At 57.8% G+C, this 20,777-nt stretch overlaps 1 protein-coding gene across 5 annotated transcripts; it reads left to right on the top strand.

The window, feature by feature from the left end:
- Positions 1 to 342: 342 nt before the first annotated feature.
- Positions 343 to 20,724, top strand: ADCY6 (adenylate cyclase 6). Of its 5 annotated transcripts, none has more exons than XM_044941694.2 (22): positions 345 to 487; positions 4,988 to 5,846; positions 9,337 to 9,486; positions 9,880 to 10,001; positions 10,099 to 10,210; positions 10,536 to 10,663; positions 11,186 to 11,344; positions 11,419 to 11,560; positions 11,670 to 11,798; positions 12,066 to 12,091; positions 12,324 to 12,471; positions 12,666 to 12,763; positions 12,938 to 13,025; positions 13,177 to 13,293; positions 13,560 to 13,718; positions 13,980 to 14,158; positions 15,112 to 15,147; positions 15,230 to 15,359; positions 15,673 to 15,936; positions 16,698 to 16,902; positions 17,709 to 17,833; positions 20,554 to 20,724. In XM_044941694.2, the coding sequence occupies exons 2-22, from the start codon at positions 4,989 to 4,991 to the stop codon at positions 20,722 to 20,724; spliced, it is 3,546 nt and encodes a 1,181-aa protein (XP_044797629.2). In that variant the 5' UTR covers positions 345 to 487; position 4,988. The 5 variants fall into 5 exon arrangements, with proteins under 5 accessions (XP_025139852.2, XP_044797629.2, XP_044797631.2 ...); XM_044941696.2 differs by lacking the exon at positions 20,554 to 20,724 and adding an exon at positions 20,027 to 20,536; XM_025284064.3 differs by lacking the exon at positions 20,554 to 20,724 and adding an exon at positions 18,059 to 18,503 and having other exon boundaries at positions 347 to 487.
- Positions 20,725 to 20,777: the final 53 nt, after the last annotated feature.

Genomic DNA, 20,777 nt, shown 5'->3' with positions numbered 1-20,777 from the left:
GTGGAGGGAAGTGGGGAGAGGGCCGGCCGGCTCCTCCCCGGGGTCTTGATCCCAGAACAGTAGCCGCCTGTTTTCCCAAGACTGGGGGTGGGAGCAGCCGGAGGAGAGGAGGGGGCGTGCGGAGGGAGGGTTTCCATTCTTCTTCGGTCTCGCTCGCCCCTACCCCGTTCCTCCGAAGGGAATCGGGCCGCTCGGCCGGGCGTCCGGGGTGGCGGTGGGGGGGAGGGGGTGCCCAGACAAAAGGAGCTTGTGCCTTTAAGGCGGGGAGTCCGGGAGCCGGCGGGGAGGGGACTTCTGGATCCGGGGTAGAGGGCGGCTGCGCTGGACAACAAGGGAGGGGGCGCGGGCCCGGCGCACAGCGGACGGCGGGCGGCACGGCCGGGACGCACGGGCACGGAGTAGGACCGCGGGACTGCCGGCCGGCTGGCCGGAGCCCGCGGGGACGGCGGTGCGGGGGCCCCGGGGAGCCGCCGACCCCGGCCGGCAGGTGAGACCGCACGGAGGAGCGTCGGGGGAGGCGGCGGCGCCCGGCGCTCGGGTCTCCGCGCGGCGGCGGGCGGACTCCCGCGCTGCCCCCCGAGAGTTCTGTGGTCGCGGAGGAGCGGGGAGCGCCGGGCCCTAGGGACTGGCGGAGGGAAGTCCGGGAGGGGATGGATGGGGGACGGTGGACTCAGGTCCGGGGCTGCAGGCTCCCACCCTCAACCCCTCGCCGGGCGCTTCTCTTTCTCCACCCGGAGTGAGTTCCCGGCCGGCGGGGAAGGTGGGGAGAGGCATGTACGGCGGGGAGGGGCTGCCCTGAGGTTTTTGCAGCCGGGCTGTGGGTGCGTCTCCGAGTTTGAGGTAGAGTGTGGTTGTGCTTGGGGAAGAAGGGAGGGAGGGGTGCCCTCTGCCTGCAATCACCCACCTCACCCCAGACCTTGGGAACAGAAAGGGTTGGTGTGCTGGCTGGCTGCTAAGGCAGACTTGATTCAGAACAGCTCTGGGGCCCGACTGAAAAGCTCGAATCAGGAGTCAGGCGGTGGACTCTCTTCCCCCAGCCTCCCCTGCCCCGAGTGCCTTGTGACTGGAGGACCCTGATGGGGCTTTTCTGGCTGTGGCGGAGGACGGGGCTCAGTGCCATCTTCAGGGAGACCAGGGGCTACGGAAGGGAGGGGAAGGGTCGCCGGACCTCCTGATACAGGCCCTGGCCGGGCTCATCCACATCTGGATAGGCCTGGAATTGAGGCCCACGTCCCAGCCTGATGGGTGGTGCTGGCACTGAAGTGCCCAGCCTGGGCAGCGCCTTCTGCCATGAACTTTCTGAAGTCCTTTTAAAGTCCCTCCCGGAGCCTCCTTTTGCCAAGGAGGGCAGGGGCAGAGGGGTCCTGGGGACAGGAGGTGGCCAGGAATAGGGTGTAGAGCGAAGGGTGTAGGGCGAAGCAGCGACTACAGCCATCCTTGGGGCTGGGGCCTGGCCTGCTTCAGGCTCCAAGTCGCAGACCCACTGGAGGATCCAGATTTGGGGTCAGGGGCCCTGGGCCTGGGTCTGCCAGGCTGCATGGACACAGCTCCCAGATGGAGCCAGAGGTGCCTGTATCTGCGTTGGAGCAGAAGATCGGTGAGAGAGAGCAAAGAGACCAGGAGCTTGGGGAGGAGGGGTCTGGGGCACAGGCTCAGGAGCCTGCATCTGGGGAGGAGCGGGTGGTCTGTGGTTCACAGAGTTGGGTTCCTGGACGTGTAGGGGTGGGGGCCCATATAGGGAAGTTTTGTGGCTTTGAACAGTACCCTGCCCTGTACCCTGCCGTACCAGCCTGGCATGGGGTGCCAGGAGTGAGTTCTCCCAAGTTGGGCAGTGCCTGGAGTGGAGCCCAGGGTGGGATGGTTGCAGTTGGTTGGACAATTACAGATCTCCGAAGCTATCCACTTTTGGGGTCAGAGTGTTCTTGGGAGGGTCATGCGTTCTGCTGGACATTGTCTGCCCTTCCTCTGTGAGTACAAGCCACATGCTAGAATGCGCTTCCAGGGGGCGGGAACATGGCCAGAAATGGGTCCTGTGGGAACAGAGGTCTGGCCAGTGGTGGGGGGGTGGTGGTAAGGACAGGTCAGGGGACGGGTGAGGGTGAGGAGACTGAAGCTAAATATCACAGGGAGTGGGCAACCTGCTCGCTCTGGGCTGTGTCTCATGCAGCTCTGGAGACTGACAGTTGAGGACATAGCGACACGTGACTGGCTGGCACGCGTGGGGTTTTGCTCATGATTTTTCCTCTCTTTCCATCTTTTGGACATTGACAGGCTTTTGGGTGCAAAGTGGTGGAAGGCGGGGAGAAGAGCTCATGTTTATTAAGTGTGTACTACGTGTGTGGCAGGAGCTGTTATTCTTTCCTCGCAACGTTTCTTATTCCCATTTTACAGATGAAGAAAGTGACATAGGGAGGTGATGTAACTTTGTCCAAGGCCGGGAACCTAGCAAATAATCACAGTAAGGTTTGAAGCCTGGTCTCATTCCCAAGACCCCGTTTCCAGGGAAGTGTTTTGAAGAGCCAGGCTTTCTTCGGTGACCTTTTCCAAATGCCAGCCTGACCAGAAGTCTTAGGTTTTGGATCTGTTTCTCCAGATGGTGCTGTTGGTGATGTTAAGGGGTTGAAGGACACCGAGGGAACTTGGCAGAGTGTGCTTGGGAATGGGGGTTTCCCATGTGCAGAGAGGTCCCCAGGCTGCCTTTTGCTCTGTGGGTCCCTGGGTGTCAGCTTGAAGCACTGCTTCTGTGGCCGCCTGGGGCAAGTGCTGGGTACTCCTCTGCGAGTACAAATGTCAGTGCTGCTAGCTCTGCAGGTTTAAGTATGAGGAGCCCCTCAGGGTGCCCCGTGGCCATGGAGGAGTGTAGCCCTGGAGGGGACACAGGCATCCATGGTGGCAGGGCTCTCACCCTCACCTTCTGAGCTGGGCTCAGCTGGAGACACGTCCAGGGTTTTGTCAGGGAGTCCTCCCACCCCAGGTCAAGACACTTCCCTCCCAGAGACATGAGATCTGGGGCTGACTTGATTACTCGTGATCTCTAGAGTCCGGGCCGGCCGTGTAAGACTACAGTGGACCTCAGTTTCATTTTGTTTTGTTTGGCTGTCACATCTGTCCTGTGCACTGGGTGGCCACAGGGCCAGCCTCACAGGGTTTTGGTTCAAAACAGAGGGAAAGTGCATGGAAGTGTTGTCTATCCATCCATCCCCCAACCCACCTGTCCACTCAGTGAACATTCATTTAGACCCTTCTAGGTGTTGGAGATGTGGCAGTGAGCAAAACCAGCCAAAATCCTTGCCCTCGTGAAGTTGGCATTCCAGTTAGGAGAGACAGACAATGAACAAATAAGAAAAATATATAGAATGGCAGTTGCCGATAAGAGTGGTGGAGAAAAATAAAGCATAAAGCTCGGAAGAGAGATAGGGAGCGCCAGGAAAGGGGGTTGCTATTTTAATAGAGTGGTTAGGGAACGCTCACTGATAAGGGGGTGTTTGAGCTGTGGCCTGGAGGAGCCCTTGTTCTAGGCAAAGGGGACAGCAAGCACCGAGGTCCCAGGCTGGCTTGTGCTGGTGTGTTGGGGAACAGCAAAGAGGCTAAGTGAAGCAGAGTGCAGAAAGAGAGATGGAGAATCATAGGATTATCACTATTATTTCACGTTAGCTTCTCTGAACTAGTCCCTTGAGCTTGCTTTTTTTCTATCTTTTCAACATATGAATTGGTTGAGTACCTACTATGAGCCAGGATCAATGCTCAGGGTACTTGAGGGTGGGGATAAAGTGCTGAACAAACTAGGTATCATCCCTCCTTTCATAACATTTGTAGTCTGGGGGCAGAGTCACACAATAAACAAGGGGTGTTGTGGTTGCTGTTCAGTCTCTAAGTCTTGTCCGACTCTTTGCGACCCCAAGGACTGCAGCACACCAGGCTTCCCTGTCCTTCATCATCTCCTGGAGTTTGCTTAAACTCATGTCCACGGAGTCAGTGATGCCATCCAACCATCTTGTCTTCTGTGGCCCCCTTCTCCTCCTGCCCTCAGTCTTTCCCAGCATCAGGGTCTTTTCCAAGGGATGATTTAGTTTCAGTTGTAATCAGTACTACAGAGGGAATGCATGGAGAGTGAATAAGGGACCAAACCTAGTCTGGGTGGGGGCACTGGGACACCTCCCTGAGGAAGTTACATTTAAGCTGGAACCTGAGGGAGAGTTTGACTTTCACTTGGTGAAGTGTGTGGTGTGTGTGCACGCGCGCGCACGCATGCAAGATCCCCCCTTGTACAGAGGTCACCAATTGGCAGCTCACAGGCTGAATTCATTCCATAGATGTGATTTATTTGGCTTGCAGTATTGAGAAATGTTGGTTACTTGCCAAAGTTTAATTTTTTTTTTTTAATCTTTTGACCGCACCGCATGGCATGTGGGATCTGGTTCCCTGACCAGGGATGGCTCCTGGGCCCCCTGCTTTGGGAGACTGGAGTCTTAACCACTGAACCACCAGGGAAGTCCCTTGCCAACATGTAAAACCAGGAGATGTCGTGTTAAAGTCTACTATTTTTTTAAAGCTTCTGTTGAAAAATCAGATCGGATTCCCCTGGGACAGCAGTGGCACTGGTGCCCCAGTGCGGGGTGGTGCTAACCCCTGTATCGGATGTGCCCTCTCTCCTGAGCCAGGCGGCTTTTCACACTGAGAGGCGCTCGAGTCTGTGACCACCAAATCAGTGCCTTGTAGGGAAGAGGTGGATGCTTAAGGGAACTGCATCTCGGCTCTTACACTTGTGTGGCTGCTTGACCTTGGGCAGGTGACCCCACCCGTTTGTGCTTCGGTTTCCTCACCTGTTGACTAGGGCTACCCTGGTCTTCCTCAGAGTCATCTTAGGAGGAGGATGTGCCTGAAAGCGCTCAGCTCGGCAGCAGGAAGTGCTCAGTTAGTGAGAGCTGCTGGTGGCGGAGGCCGTGATGGGGGTATTGACACCGTCTCATTCTTTTCCTCCCCGCAGGATGTCGTGGTTTAGCGGCCTCTTGGTCCCCAAGGTGGATGAACGGAAAACAGCCTGGGGGGAGCGCAATGGGCAGCAGCGGCCGCGCCGTGGGACCCGCACCAGTGGCTTCTGCACGCCCCGCTACATGAGCTGCCTCCAGGGCGTGCAGCCACCCAGCCCGACCCCCGCCACCGCCCCTCGGTGCCCCTGGCAGGATGAGGCCTTCATCCGGAGGGGGGGCCCAGGCAAGGGCCCGGAGCTGGGGCTGCGGGCGGTGGCCCTGGGCTTCGAGGACCCTGAGGTGGCCGGGGCCGTCGGAGCAGCGGAGGTGGCGCCTGCCGTGGCCACCAGGAGCAGGCGGGCCTGCTGGCGCCAGCTGGTGCAGGTGTTCCAGTCGAAGCAGTTCCGCTCGGCCAAGCTGGAGCGCCTGTACCAGCGCTACTTCTTCCAGATGAACCAGAGCAGCCTGACGCTGCTCATGGCGGCGCTCGTGCTGCTCACGGCTGTGCTGCTGGCCTTCCACGCGGCGCCCACCCGCCCTCAGCCCGCCTACGTGGCCCTGCTGGCCTGTGCTGCCACCCTCTTCGTGGTACTCATGGTGGTGTGCAACCGGCACAGCTTCCGCCAGGACTCCATGTGGGTGGTGAGCTACGTGGTGCTGGGCATCCTGGCGGCCGTGCAGGTCGGGGGCGCCCTGGCAGCCGACCCGCGTAGCCCGTCTGCAGGCCTCTGGTGCCCTGTGTTCTTTGTCTACATCACCTACACACTCCTTCCCATCCGCATGCGGGCTGCAGTCTTCAGCGGCCTGGGCCTCTCCACCCTGCACTTGGTCTTGGCCTGGCAGCTCAACCGTGGTGACGCCTTCCTCTGGAAGCAGGTGGGTGGTCAGGGAGGTAGGCCTGGGGGCATCAGGCCAGGAATGAGAAGGGGTCTGGTGATCAGGGCGGTGGGTGAGCCCTGGATGGACACTGGGTGAGGGATGTCTGGCTGGATCCGGAAGGAGGGCTTGGGAGGCCTGGTTTCGGGGGTCAGTCTCCATCTGGGATCTGGGGCAGAAGGCCCTGCTGATGGGGAGGAAGGCTGCAGACCCTGTGCTCTGCTCCCATGGGCCGCTGTTCACAACTCTTTAGCCTGAGGCTCTTGAAATAGTATCATCTGCAGAGACACCGTGGAGGGCTGGAGGAAGGCAGGTGATGTTTAGCCCCTGGGTGGGGGCAAGGCTGAGAGGGCAGGGGAGGCTACATCCTACCCTGACCCCTGACCCCAGCCTGAGACTCCGGGCTTGGTGCCATCCTTCTAGGCAGTTCTCGGCGGTGATGCGGGGAGATCGAGTAGGTTTTCGATGGAGTTAGCAAGGGAGGAGTCACCTGTCATCTGGACCGAGGCCAGATCCAAGAGGACAGGGGAGGTGATGGGTGGTCTCTTCTTTGCTGGGCTGGGAGTAGTTTGGGGTGGGACTGTGCACAAGAGGGGCATTAGGCTCCAACCTTATCTTGCCTACTTCCCACTGAGCACCAGGGCTCTGGCAACTGCCTTGAGGCTCTCTGCCCATGTGGGCTTCCGCCTCTGGGTTCTGAGTGGTATGTGAGGTGAGGCTCTCATAAGCGCTTGGCTGCGGGCAGAGCTGGTTGTCCAAGGGGCTGAAATCTTCTCTGTGAGAGTGCAGACAGCACATCTTGCCTCTCCCAGTCTTACTTTCCCATTCTGTAAAAGGAAGATACAAACGGTGTCTACCTCATGATGCTGCTGTCAGGGCCCTGCCCTCTGCCAGCGTGGAGTAGAGCCTCATAGGGTGGTGGTCTCACCTGCAGCGAGGTGTGGGGAGGCTGAAGGAGATGGTACCCAGTGAAGGGGCTTCCGGGACGTCCACGGCAGAGAGATGTGAGCCAGTGGAGTCGACTGTCTCATGTCGTCCCCTGACCAGGCACAGGGGCTTTTGCCCAGCTGAGCCTTTGGGGCTGCTGTCGATACAGCTCCCCAGCACTCCTTGTGATCCCTCCATTGGCCCTTGCTTTAGATGGTGCTGCCCTCTTTCTTGCTCTGCCTTGCCCAGAGCTTGTGGCCTGTAGCCCACCCAGCCCCACCCACAAAGAGGAAGTTGCCTGGGGCTCCCAGGGTGAGAAGCTGGGTGCCCTGGCATGATGCCCTTCCCTGCCTTGCCTGTGGAACAGAATGTACCTTTTTAAGAGTAACCTTATAGCCACTTTGTTTGTGGAGCACATACCCGCAGGGCGCTGTCAGATCTCTTAAAGGGCCAGGGTCCTTCTGCTGTTGCTAGCCCCCCATCTCTCTCCAGGGGAGCTGTCACACTGGGCATTGGAGTTGGACTGCCCTCTTGGGGAAGGAGGAGCTTGGAGGTGGGACCTCCCATCCCCCATCCTTTCTAGGGTAGATGGGTGTCTCTTCCCTCCTCTCTGCTGGCCTGGTGCCCAGAGCCAAGCCCAGGGCCTGACTAGGGAGGCACAGTTCCATGGAGGCCAGGACTGCACCAGTCTCCCGCCTCTCCAGGGTGCCCAGCCAGTGGGGCTCAGTGTGCACGTTCCTGGGGCAAGTGGAGGAAGCTGCCCATGGCCCGTGCCAGCCCTTGGGACCAGGGCAGCCCGTACCTCTCTCTGAACTGGGGATTCCCGGCACCCAGTTGGCTTTCAGGTTTCTGGGTGGGGCTCTGGCCTCCTTTCTATGGTCCTTGGGCAGCCCCTTCCCAGATCCAGGCCCTTCATCCTCTGACCCGCTCACCCAGACACACTGAGCGGTTCCACCCAGTGACCCAGTCCAGCCTGGCGTGTCCTGCAGTGTCCTGGCAGCCATTTTTTCTCACAGTCGGATCGGGGTCTGTGTACAGATCTATTTCAGTCTCTTGTCCCCCTTCCCCTTCCCTCCACCATGACTCACATTTTCCTCTTGGGCTCCTGGGGCCAGGAAGGGAAGTTGCCTGGTTTGCCCCCCCTTTTCTTCTCCCCCACTGGGGGCTATTCTTAGAAACCCCCGAGGGAGATAGTGTGCCCCCCTTCTTCACCCCTGCTGCTGGGAAGGGGGGGGTCTTGTGAGCTAGACAGAGAAGGGAATCTGGGAGACCAATCCTAGAGGGCGGGAGCTGGGAATGGCGGAGGGTTAGCTGGCCCACCCTCCGTCTTACCCAAGGAACAAGAAGCCGAGGTCCCAGAGACTGAGTGACAGGCCCAATTTTGCAGGATGAGTCCTGGTTCCAGGCAGAGCCCAGAACTCCTGGCTTCCAGTTGGTGCTCTTGCCCTCCCTTCTCCCACAACCAGAGCCCTGCCCCAGCCAACTCTGGGGTGCAGCCACAAGTGCCAGGTTAACCCCTGAAGTTCCAGAATCACCGAGGCCAGCTTCCCTTAGACTCGCTCTCCAGTCACTGTTGCTGCTGCTGACTGAGGATGGAACACCCTTGGGTTGGGGTCCTAGGGTGTAGGGACCTGGCTGGACCAAGTGTTGGGGGTGGCCAGGCATGGTGGCACCCCATCCCAGTTCAGAAGAGTTCTTTGTGTCGGTGGAATTAATGACTCCCAAGCCTGGGTTCTGAGGTGGGCCTCAAGAGCGTTGGTGAGTGGAGTGAGTTGGCGTCCTGGGAATGTGGGCTGTAGTACACGGTAGGGTTAGGACACAGCCTGGAGTCTGACTGACGTGGACTTGAGTCCCACACCAGCTACTACCAGCGGTGAGATCCTGGGAAGGTTATATAACTTCTGTGTACCCGAGTCCCTCACCTTTAAAATGAGATCATGCTCCCATCTCCTAAGAGTTGTAAGAAATACATTCGTTAATGTATAGAGCGCACCTATAGAATCCAGGCACGTTGTAAATAGCCAACAAATTAGCTCCAGTAATAATAATAGTAGTCATTATTATATTAATTTATGTCAGGGTAGGGAGGAACCTTGGAGATCTTACTGTCCCTCTCCAGGTTCTAGACAAGCAGACAGGCCCAGAGAGATGAGGTGACTTGTCCTGGGCACGCACAGGAAGATTTGGAGCTCAGGTCTCCTGGGTGTCGACCTGTGAGGAGAACCACATGCTGGAGCCGCAGCATGTGTCTTTTGTTTGGGGTGTTTGTGGCGCAGGGAGTCAGAGTGCTGGGCCCAGGCCCTGTGACCTACCTGGCCCTGGCTGATGCTTCCACTCCCAGGAGCTGTGAGAAGATCACGTTTCTCACCACGGGTGAGCCAGGCAGGGAGCTGGACCCCTATGGGGAATGGAGAGCTGGACTGCAGGGCTGGGGCTGGCTTGGGGAAGACAGGGCACAGGATTCCGGCTTCCTCCCTGAGGCAGTGCGTCTACCGAGAGCCTAGCTAGTTGCAGCTGTGTGTGTTGGGGGTGGTCACCATTTGCCTCTGCCACCCCTTTGCAGCTTGGAGCCAACATGCTGCTGTTCCTCTGCACCAATGTCATTGGCATCTGCACACACTATCCGGCGGAGGTGTCTCAGCGCCAGGCATTTCAAGAGACCCGCGGTTACATCCAGGCCCGGCTGCACCTGCAGCATGAGAACCGGCAGCAGGTGGGGCTGCCCTCACTGGTCACGGCCTTCCCCACCCCACCTGCCAATAGCTTGCAGGTTGGATCTGCCACCTTGTGCAACTCCATGGAGTAGTGTGAATGGTTCCCCCTGACTGTGCAGCGCAGAGGTGCTCTGACTTTGGAGTTGCTGGCCTGTCAGAGGAGGGGAGGGAATAGATGGAGTGCACCTGAGGGGTTGAATGGGCTGTTGTCAGAGAAGACTGGGGTGTGTGTCTGCCGAGGGCTCTAACGGAGGAGGGTCAGGCTACGTCCCAGGAGGGAAGCTCAGGTCTCCAGAGAGGTCAGGGAGGGTTCCAGGGATGTGGAGGGACCAGGAGGGATTAAAGCATGAGGCCAGGAAGATAGTGGTGCCCTGTTGAAACCACTGGTCTAGGAGCGGCTGCTGCTGTCTGTGTTGCCCCAGCACGTTGCCATGGAGATGAAAGAAGACATCAACACAAAGAAAGAAGACATGATGTTTCATAAGATCTACATCCAGAAGCACGACAATGTCAGGTAGGGTGGGGGTGGGGAGGATACTGGGAGAGGTGGGGGGCGGTCTGTGAGTCTCTGAGGGCCACACTGTCCTTCCGTCTTCTGCCATCGTCCACAGCATCCTGTTTGCGGACATTGAGGGCTTCACCAGCCTGGCGAGCCAGTGCACGGCGCAGGAGCTGGTCATGACCCTGAACGAGCTCTTTGCCCGGTTCGACAAGCTGGCTGCGGTGAGGGTGCTGGGGCTAGGGGGCAGGGCCGACCAGGTGAGGGCGCACCTTTCTGGCAGCAGCTTGGGGATGAGAGCCCGTGGAGTCTGCAGTGAGAGTAGTGGGCTAGGTGCTAAAGGTGTAAAGTAAAGGTGCTGCTGCTGCTAAGTCGCTTCAGTCATGTCCGACTCTGCGACCCCACAGACAGCAGCCCACTAGGCTCCTCTGTCCCTGGGATTCTCCAGGCAAGAATACTGGAGTGGGTTGCCATTTCCTTCTCCAATGCATGAACGTGAGAAGTGAAAGTGAAGTCACTCAGTCTCTCCCCCAACTCTTTCTGCTTCAGGAAAATCACTGCCTGAGGATCAAGATCTTAGGGGACTGTTACTACTGCGTGTCAGGGCTGCCAGAGGCCCGGGCAGACCATGCCCACTGCTGCGTGGAGATGGGGGTGGACATGATCGAGGCTATCTCGTGAGCACCGTCCCCTCCCGGGCTTCCTGGGACTGAGGAGGGCTCCGCCTGCCCCTCCCCTTCGAGGTGTCCTTAGGACCTTTCCTTAGTCTTGGCTGTCTCTCTGTCTTGGAGATCCACGCCTGGGGAGGGGAAAGGCTTCAGCCCATGTGAAGATCCACGTGCACCTTAGACTCCAGCGGCTGGGATGGAGCAGGGGGAGTCAGGGTGAGGGGGGATTTACGTTGGAGAGAATGCCAGCTGTAGGCCTGCCGGAAGGGTGGTGATTCCTTATCTACCCGCCCAGTCCCATAGGACGCTGCTGCACCCCTGCTGGCGAACAGGGTTCCCAAAGGTTTGTCCTTGAGCCCCGTGCAACCTCCTACCTGTGTCCTGCCAAGGGCATGTCCCACTAAGCGTGTGCCGTGTGCCCTGTGGCTGGGTCTGTCCTTGGCCACTTGGCTCCAAGGCGAGCTCAAGGCCTGGGCTCTGGGCTGGGAGTGGGGAGGACTACCAGAGCTAAGCCAGGCCACCTCCTCGCAGGCTGGTGCGCGAGGTGACGGGTGTAAACGTGAACATGCGCGTGGGCATCCACAGCGGGCGTGTGCACTGCGGTGTCCTTGGCTTGCGGAAATGGCAGTTTGATGTGTGGTCCAATGACGTGACTCTGGCCAACCACATGGAGGCTGGGGGCCGGGCCGGGTGAGTGCGGGTCCAGGGGGTAAGGGGTGGGAGCCATGGGGTAAGCCGAGGTCTTAACCGCCTGTCCTCCGCAGCCGCATCCACATCACCCGGGCCACACTGCAGTACCTGAATGGGGACTACGAAGTGGAGCCGGGCCGCGGTGGGGAGCGCAACGCCTACCTCAAGGAGCAGCACATTGAGACCTTCCTCATCCTGGGAGCCAGCCAGAAACGGGTCAGGGTCAGGTTGGCGAAGGCGGCTGGGGAGAGGGGCAATTGGAGGGAGCAAGCAGAGGCCTTCTCTGGGCGCCTCTTCCCAGCCTGTACCTGTGCTGTCCACACAGAAAGAAGAGAAGGCCATGCTGGCCAAGCTGCAGCGGGCGCGGGCCAACTCCATGGAGGGGCTGATGCCACGCTGGGTGCCTGACCGTGCCTTCTCCCGGACCAAGGACTCCAAGGCTTTCCGCCAGATGGTGAGGGTCCCACCGCGCCTGGGCCAGGCCTTGGTTTCTTGTTTCCCTCAACACTCAGTATTACCCTGCCCTCTTCTGCCTCCCTTGTTGAGGCTGTTGTCTCTGCAGTTTCTGGAATTGGGAATGGGAAGGCTGGTTTCATCCCAGGGGTCCCAGGCTCCCCAGAGTCTATGGGGAAAGCCCTCAGCGCAGTGTTGATGGGGAAGGGACTGTAGAGGTGAAGGTGGCCTGCCTGTCACCTCATTCACACTCTATCCCTTTCTCCAGGGCATCGATGATTCCAGCAAAGACAAGTAAGTCAAGTTGTTGAGGAGGGCGGGTCGGGGAGGGCACTTGCAGCCTGGGGTGAGGAGGTGGGGAGCTGAGATCCCCCTCTTCCCTGGACTTCAGACGTGTCACGTGGGACCGGGTGCCACCTGCCCCGCTCACACTTCTCCTCTGAGTGCTGCCCGTGCCCCTCCCTCCTCATCACCTGTCACGTGGCCGTGGTCAGGCGCCTGGTGAAGCCATGTCCTCTGCCCTCAGCCGGGGTGCTCAGGATGCCCTGAACCCTGAGGATGAGGTAGACGAATTCCTGGGCCGGGCCATCGATGCCCGCAGCATCGATCAGCTGCGCAAGGACCATGTGCGCCGGTTCCTGCTCACCTTCCAGAGAGAGGATCTTGAAAAGAAGGTTTGGGGGGTGCAAGGGCAGGAGGAGGACGTCCTGGCAGGGTGGTCTGAGCACAAGTGAGGGAACAGGAGAAGCTTCTGGGGAGCGGGGGGTGACCACAGGGCACTGTGGGGATTCACCTCAGCTGGGCCAACTGGCAACACCCGGCCTTCTGAGGGCAGTGGCAGTGCCCAGCTCAGTCTCCTCTCCCTCAGTACTCACGCCAGGTGGACCCCCGCTTTGGAGCCTACGTGGCTTGTGCCCTGCTAGTCTTCTGCTTCATCTGCTTCATCCAGCTTGTCGTCTTCCCACGGTGAGAGCTCTTCCCCTCCTTGCTGGGCTTCTCTTCCCTCTACCACTTCCCAGGCCCTTCTTAAACACCCTTGCAAGCACACAGTTCTGGGGCCTACCCCCTGCCTGCCCAGGGAGTGGGAAAGGACCCCCAGATCTCCCAGAGTAACGTCTTCCCTGGCCCTCTCCCACCCAGCTCAGCCCTGATGCTTGGGATCCACGCTGGTATCTTCCTGCTGTTACTGGTCACCGTGCTGACCTGTGCTGTGTACTCCTGTGGCTCTGTACGTGGGGGACCTTCCAGGGCTGGTCGGGGAGGCCAGGCCGGGAGTGGGGAGGGAGGAGAAGGCAAGGCCTCTGCCACTAGGCCTGGCCCTGGGTGGCCTTACCCCTTGGGTGATGTGGCCTCTGTCTCTGTCTCCTGCCTCCTGACAGCTGTTCCCCGAGGCCCTGCGACGTGTGTCTCGCAGTATCGTCCGCTCGAGGGCACATAGCACCGCAGTTGGCATCTTTTCTGTCCTGCTTGTGTTCACCTCCGCCGTTGCCAGCATGGTAAAGGTCCAGGGAGAATTCTCCTGCTCCTCCTCTGTGCCAAGCACTGTTCTGGGTGCTGGGGCTACAAAGAGGAACGAGACACATTTCCTCCCCAAAGCAGGAGTGAGGTTAACCCCTGTCCTCCTGGCTTGCTCCCTTTGCCTCTTGTTGTCCCTCAGTGAGAACTTGGGCCTCTGGCATATAAGGCACTTGGGCATGGCCCTGGTAACCCCGCCCCTCCTCAGTTACCCTAATATATACCTCCTCTCGCCCTGTTTTTGCAGTTCACCTGTAACCACACCCCCATACGAACTTGCGCAGCCCGGATGCTGAATTTAACCCCTGCTGACATTACCGCCTGCCACCTGCAGCAGCTCAATTACTCTCTGGGCCTGGATGCTCCCCTGTGTGAGGGCACCGCACCCACCTGCAGCTTCCCCGAGGTGTCCAGGCAGTGGTCAGGCGGGGGGGGGGGGTCCTGATCGGTACCAGTTCTTGACCTTTCTGTGCCAGGCTTGGTGGTGGGCACTGGGGACCCAGGATCTCACCAGAGTCTCCAACTCCAGGAGCAGCCCTGGCATGGTGTCGGGGTGTGTGGAGGGCGTAGGTGGCTTGGGTTTGAGGTGGTCGAGGGGGGTCAGGTCAGGCGGCGGCGTGCCTCGTGCTCTGCCCTCACCCAGACTTCCTCTGCCTTCGCTCCGCAGTACTTCATTGGGAACGTGTTGCTGAGTCTCTTGGCCAGCTCTGTCTTCCTGCACATCAGTAGTATCGGGAAGTTGGCCATGACCTTTGTCCTGGGGCTCGTTTATCTGGTGCTGCTTCTGCTGGGTCCCCCAGCCACCATCTTTGACAACTATGACCTCCTGCTGGGCGTCCATGGCTTGTGAGTTTATCCTCAACCCCTTTAATCCCCCAGGAGCCTCTTGACCCTGCTAGGTTGTTGAGAGACCTTTGTGCCCTGGCATGCTACCACTCACCCCTCACATGCGGGGAAAGGAGGTAGCACCTGACCCCCAACAGTCTCCTCAAGGAAACCCCAGACCTGGGAAATCCCTTTGTCTTTAGGCTAGACATTAAAACTAAAAACTCCCTCTTGCATTTGCATGTTGCTTTCATATCCACTCTTAACTACTTGTGGGTCACATAGCTGCTTGGGGTAGAGCCCCGGCTAGGAAAGGAACCAAAACTCGGGCTCCTGCTTCAGGGCTCTGCCTGGGACAACACTGGCTTTTCCTCTGTAAAGGCCCACACCTTATATGGCAGAAACATATGGTGTGGTAGAAAAAGCTTCTGCAGCCTGCTGAGTTTGAATCCCTACTCTGCCACTTATGAGCTGTGTGACCTTAGATTGGTGAGTTAACTTCTCCGAGCCCCAGTTTCCTCATCTGTAAAATGGCAGTGCTATCTATATCACAGGGTAGCTGTAAAGATTATAGTAACTAACATTTATCGAAGACTTGCTGATGCCAAGCACTGTGCTAAGTCTTTTTTTTTAATTAAAAGCATTTTTTAAGAATTTAGACTGTGCTGTGTCTTTATTGTGCTACTTGGGTTTTCTATAGCTGTGGATTTGCTAAGCCTTTTGCTCACATTGTTTAGATCTGATCACTCTTGTATTGATGAGGAAACTGAGGCTTACAGAGTTAAATAGCCAGGTCACATAGTTGGTGGGTAGAGGATCCAGGAGTGGAATCTCTGCTCTTAATATAAGCAAATGCCTTGGCCTGGTCCCTGATCTGTGGTGCTTAGTAAATGCAGTTTCTGTCTCCTCTTCCGTGCCCTGACCTGGCGACCCAGGAAGAACCAATGACTTTGTCTCTTCTATCTTCTTGCCAGGGCTTCTTCCAATGAGACCTTTGATGGGCTGGACTGGTGAGTGAGGGCTCCAGGGCAGCAAAGGGCTGGGCTGCCAGATGCCTCTTTCAGCCACTGAGCCCGCCTCTGCTTCCCTCAGCCCAGCGGCCGGGAGGGTGGCACTCAAATACATGACCCCCGTGATTCTGCTGGTGTTCGCACTGGCGCTGTACCTGCATGCCCAGCAGGTGGAGTCCACCGCCCGCCTGGACTTCCTCTGGAAGCTGCAGGTGACAGGGCAGGCCTCTGGGGTGGGTGGGTGGTTCCTGGGGGTGGAGCCTGGGCCGTGTCAGGCATCTCTTAGGCTGGTCAAGGTTCAGCCTGCCCTGAGCCCACCCTGGCTCCATGCTTTCCCTGTGCCCACCCCCATCCCCCGCCTCATCCTGTCCCTACCCCCTCGGCCCCTCTGCCTGTTCTTTGGCCTCATCTCTCCCTGGTTTTCTTCTCCCATGCGGTTCCCTTAGATACCCTTCTCCAGGTGTTGGCTGCTGTACCCACGCCTTGTGGATGTTGGGCAGTGGGTGATGGGTGTGGTGTCCACAGGCAACAGGGGAGAAGGAAGAGATGGAGGAGCTCCAGGCCTACAACCGGCGGCTGCTACATAACATTCTGCCCAAGGACGTGGCCGCCCACTTCCTGGCCCGGGAGCGCCGGAACGACGAGCTCTACTATCAATCCTGTGAATGTGTGGCCGTCATGTTCGCCTCCATTGCCAACTTCTCTGAGTTCTACGTGGAGCTGGAGGCCAACAACGAGGGTGTTGAGTGCCTGCGACTGCTCAATGAGATCATTGCTGATTTCGATGAGGTACTTGTCCCTTAGGTTGGTGCTGGCAGAGGGTGGGGGGATGTAGGGACCAGAGAACTGGGAGAACTTTGGATAAGAAGGCAAGGATTGGAGGGGCTCATCTGACGAGACCCAGAGATGTGAAGGGCAGGAGTAAAGGCAGGCACAGTGGAGTTGGGGACAGATATGAGTGTGTCACAGGCAGCAGGGTCAGCTCCAGTGGGGCAGGGTCATTGTTACCCGGGAGCAAAGGAGGACGTGAAGATCTGTGGAGGGGCCAGTAGAGTTAGCAAGTGGGTGTCATTGAAGAAGGCGCTGGTAATCTGTAGACTACGGCCTCATGAGGCCAAGTAATCAAGATGATCCCCTGAATAGAGAAAATGGAAGTAAAATACGAGAAAGCGTCCTGAACACCCAGGTCAGGTCTGGAGAGAAGGCACTTCCTCAGTCTGGGACTCTTTCCCCCAAAGTGAGGGTTGGAATCATTAATGCCTGATATCCCTTCTGTGGTTCTGGGTTCTGTAGCGGGGTGTCAAAGTTGTCCTGGAGTTGTGTGCTCAAGTCCCTGCTTGGGTTTTGACGGCTGCCTAGTAAGGGAGACGTTTTCCCGGTTCCTAGCCCAGCACCAAGAGCGGTAGTTGGAAGCGGGGCTCACTTACTGGAGGGAAGTATTGAGACAGGGAAGTGGGGCAGGGGGCCAGAGCATGGGCAGGAAGGAGCCTTGGGGCAGGACTGGGTCTGGCCTTTCTGCCTTGACAGCCAGGTCCCCCTGTGCTGTCCAGATCATCAGTGAGGAGCGCTTCCGGCAGCTGGAGAAGATCAAGACAATTGGTAGCACCTACATGGCTGCCTCTGGGCTGAACGCCAGCACCTACGATCAGGTGGGCCGCTCCCACATCACTGCCCTCGCCGACTACGCCATGCGGCTCATGGAGCAGATGAAGCACATCAATGAGCACTCCTTCAACAATTTCCAGATGAAGATCGGTAAGAAGGCCTGGATCATGGCACGTTTTCCCAGGGCTGTTTTTGGGGTGAAGCTGAGGCAGCAGGCTGGGGATGGTGTATCAGGATCCTGTGGGGGTTTCCTTTCCTCCCGCTCCTTATGTCATCTGATGTTAAGAATAGATACCATTTATTAAGGGCCTCCTATGTGCTAAGCATTGTCTTAGACTTTTTTTTTTTAAACATATATCAATTCTCACATTATTATCCCCTTTTACAGAAAAGAGTTAGATTTTCAGAATGGGTAAATAACTCAGCCAAGGTCACACAACTAGTTATGGCTGAACTGGGATTCAAAACCAGGTTTATGTAGATACCAGTACCTATGTCCCCATCTGTGGCTGGTCTGATAAGAGGGACTTCCTCCCAGATGAGCCGGTGGATGGGAGTTGTTAATAGCGTGGGTTCTCGAGTCAGAATGTCTGGTTTGAATTCTGGCTCTTCCACTTATGGGCTTATTTAGCAAGTCACCTAACTTCTGTAAGCTTCAGGTACCTTTTCTATAAAATGGGGATGATGAGCCCTACCTTGTAGGGCTGTTGAGAGGCTGAGATAGTATAGAATGCTTATAGAGTGGTTGGCACAGCATGAACCTTTGTTGGATTAGCTGCTGTTCTGGCATAGCCCTTCTGACTCAGGGGAGATCCTTGGCATTCTTTACAACCGGGAGACTTGTCCCTTTTCCACTTTCTTCTCTGGGTCCTTCTAAAGGTGCCGGGAGGTGGTGCCTCCCTGGGCTGACTGGGGAACAGCCACTGCTCTCAATTTCTTACTTTTACCCACCCCAGGACTGAACATGGGCCCAGTTGTGGCAGGCGTCATTGGGGCTCGGAAGCCACAGTATGACATCTGGGGGAACACAGTGAATGTCTCGAGTCGAATGGACAGCACCGGGGTCCCCGACCGAATCCAGGTGAGGGGGTTGTAAGCGGAAGCTGGGAGGGGTCTGGGTGTGGGGAGCTTCCACAGGGCCCCCTCTGCAGTCAGCCAGGACAGGGGTAGGGTGGCGATATTCTGTGTTTGGTGGAGGGGGTTATGGGGAGAGATAGTAGCATGACCAGAGAACCCTTGGGACCCTGCAAATGCAGCAGGAAGGATCCTGGCCTAAGCAGGTTCCCCTCCCACCCCACCCCCCCAGGTAACCACGGACTTGTACCAGGTTCTAGCGGCCAAGGGCTACCAGCTGGAATGTCGAGGGGTGGTCAAGGTGAAGGGCAAGGGGGAGATGACCACCTACTTCCTCAATGGGGGCCCCAGGAGTTAGCAGGGCCCAGCTACAGATCAACTGAAAGGATCAAGGTGGGCATTTGGGTGGACTCTGGGCTCGCTGGGGGAAGCTGTGGCAGGGGGCACTAAGCCTCCAGACCCTGCTGATCACAAAGGGAACACCCCAGCAGGCTGTGTTCAACTACATCCTCAGGCTGGTGAAAGAGGGGATACCAAGAGGATTATGCAAGTAACTTTTTAAAACTAGGGTAGGGCTGTTTTCCCTCCTTTCTTCCAGCTTTTGGGAGCAGGGGAGGGGGCAGCAGCAAAGGTGGGGGGACCCTTCCTACCTGAGAGATTAAAATGGCAGCTTGTCACACCTCCCCTTTCCCTGTCTGTCTGGGCAACCGGCTCAGGGCTTGGCCCTTCCTTTCCCTTTTTCCTGGGAATCTTTTGTACAAAGACTGGGGCAGGCTTGAAGAGTGCCTGTTCCACGCTTGCCTTTGCCGTGCCTGCATCCCCAGCATGGGTCCTGGGCCCTCCCCACCCGGTCAGGTCTCCCTCAGGGACACAGGGCCAAGGAGGGAGAGGCTCGGGAGACCCAGCTCTGTCCATATTTCAGGGGAATGTTTCCATTTGCCAAATCCTAGTCCCACGATCTGTCCCCAAAGGGGAACAAAGGGACTTCTGACAGCTCAGATTAGCCCCAGTTCCTGCACAGCTCCAGGGAGAGGGGCATCTGGTCTCATTGGTACTGTGAAAACACCCATCCAGGGAGCAGGAATGTGCATGAGGGTATTAGAAGACTGGAAGGTGGACGTTCGCCTGCAGGTGCCAAAGAGAGCAGGCCGGCCAGGGATGGGGGTGGTGCCAGACTCCGAAGGTCAGGATCAGGCCGCTCTGCCCCCGCGTACTCTTGCTGTCTGCTGCAAGGGACACAGAGCGTCTCTACCCCTTCTGTTGCCAAATAGAACAGGGCCAGGGCCTGGAGGAAGACGACCCTGATCCTAAACCCGTCCTCCCAGACCTCTGGCACTGGGGAGGCCTGTGTGCCTGTGTACTGTGTGCACGGTGGCCCGTGTGTGTGTCTGTTTTCCAGGTCTATGTGTCCTTGTGCTCCTGCTCCTCGACTCTCCACCCTGGGTTGCCTCTTTCCTGTGGGCCTCTGTCTTCTGGGAATTAAGGCAGGATGTCCGATTTCAAGGGATGGAGACAGATGCCCAGTTTGCACAGGAGTGGGATGGGGTGTGGTAATAAAAGGAGGGTGACTGGGGAGAGGAGGTCTTTTGTGCCAAATCCCTAATTGCCTCGTGGGGACCATGTGTGCAGCATGACTGTCTCTCTGCTAGGGCAGGGACCCAAGCGCCTGCCGGAGCCCCCATGCTCCTTGCACTTGAACTCTATGGGGTTTGGTGGGCAGAGGCTCAGGAGTCCCCTGGATTTCCCCAGCTGGTATCCTGGGATGTGGTAAGCCTTGGGGCTGGGGTAGCATGGGATCCCCCGAGGACCCAGATTCTGGTACTAGGGGCAAGGGGAGGGGAACCCGGACCTCAGCCGTCCCCAGTCTACAGCCTGAGCCCAGCGTGCTCCAGGCTCCCCAGTCCCCATGAAGCCTGCGGGGGCTGGCAGGAGGGTTAGGAGGGCTGGGCCTTCGATTCCCTTCCTGTCCGCGCCTGCCTTTCACCCGCTTCCCTGCAGCCTTGCCTCTGGCCTGAATGAGTCGGTGCTTTGGTTTCTCTGTACCTGTTTAAGCGGAGGCATTGGCCACAGTTTTGCTTGAAGATCGCTTTGTCTCAGAGGTGTTAGAGGCAGAGGGGAGAGGGTCCCAGAGTTGCTGACTTTGGGGACTGGAAGGGGCAGGTGGTACTCTTGCCCTTCCTCATGCCCTTTCTGACTCTAGTTCCTTGCAGACGTTGTTTCTGGCTCGTACTGACTGCTCTGGGGGATCTTCATGTATCAGCCAAGTGGGCCATCAGTCACTTCATTAGCCAAGGCAGGAGAAGAGAAAAGACTAGGTGGTCCAGATGAAGTCAGCTCCCCTTCCCTCAGCCACAGGCCTGGACAGGAAGGTTCTGCATGGGGTCCTGGGGTGGGGATGAGGCTGTAAGGAGACCAGAGTGGAAGACCGCTTCCCTTACAGTGAAAGTGAGTGACTTGTGTCTGCTTCTTGCCAGTGGAGGGGCCTGTCTGCACCCTGGCTCCCCGCACCACAGTGCCAGCCATGCATTTCCCCTGGGTTGATGTTGCCCCCTTCCTTGCCAGTTGGTGGGGGAGTCAGTGGATGGGAGGCCCATGGACTTTGGTTTTATAATGTAACCAGTGTGGGGTGGGGGGAGGGTGGCATACCATTGTATTTCAGTGAAATATTTAATATATTTAAATATCAATAAAAATCAAACTCTTTGTAAAATTCCCTGTTCTCTGCAGCTGTTCTGGGCCCTGGGTTGGGTCCGAAGTGGCAGAGCCTGGTGGAGGGCAGTCCCCTGCCGGGGGTTCTGTAGACCTCTCTCATCTGCTAAGATGAAGCTGCAATGTGCAGAGAACGTGACCACTCTGAGGCCTGGCAGCATTCGTTACTCTGACTCCTGCCATGCATGAGCTCAGGACCCCTTGTAGTGGTCTGTCCTGGCCCCTCCCAAACTAAGCACCAA

Source organism: Bubalus bubalis, chromosome 4 (assembly GCF_019923935.1).
Source record: "Bubalus bubalis isolate 160015118507 breed Murrah chromosome 4, NDDB_SH_1, whole genome shotgun sequence".
Classification (NCBI taxonomy): Eukaryota; Metazoa; Chordata; class Mammalia; order Artiodactyla; family Bovidae; genus Bubalus; species Bubalus bubalis.
The sequence above is the reverse complement of the archived record's forward strand: the minus strand, read 5'-3'. Positions and strand labels throughout refer to the sequence as shown.

What these genes read in the sequence shown, in the direction of transcription:
- ADCY6 (XM_044941694.2), top strand. Translation starts at nt 4,989, where the DNA reads ATGTCGTGGTTTAGCGGCCTCTTGGTCCCCAAGGTGGATGAACGGAAA. An exon ending in CCAAGGCTTTCCGCCAGATG is followed by an intron (nt 11,799 to 12,065) that starts GTGAGGGTCCCA and finishes CCCTTTCTCCAG; the next exon opens with GGCATCGATGATTCCAGCAA. An exon ending in CAGCTTGTCGTCTTCCCACG is followed by an intron (nt 12,764 to 12,937) that starts GTGAGAGCTCTT and finishes TCTCCCACCCAG; the next exon opens with CTCAGCCCTGATGCTTGGGA.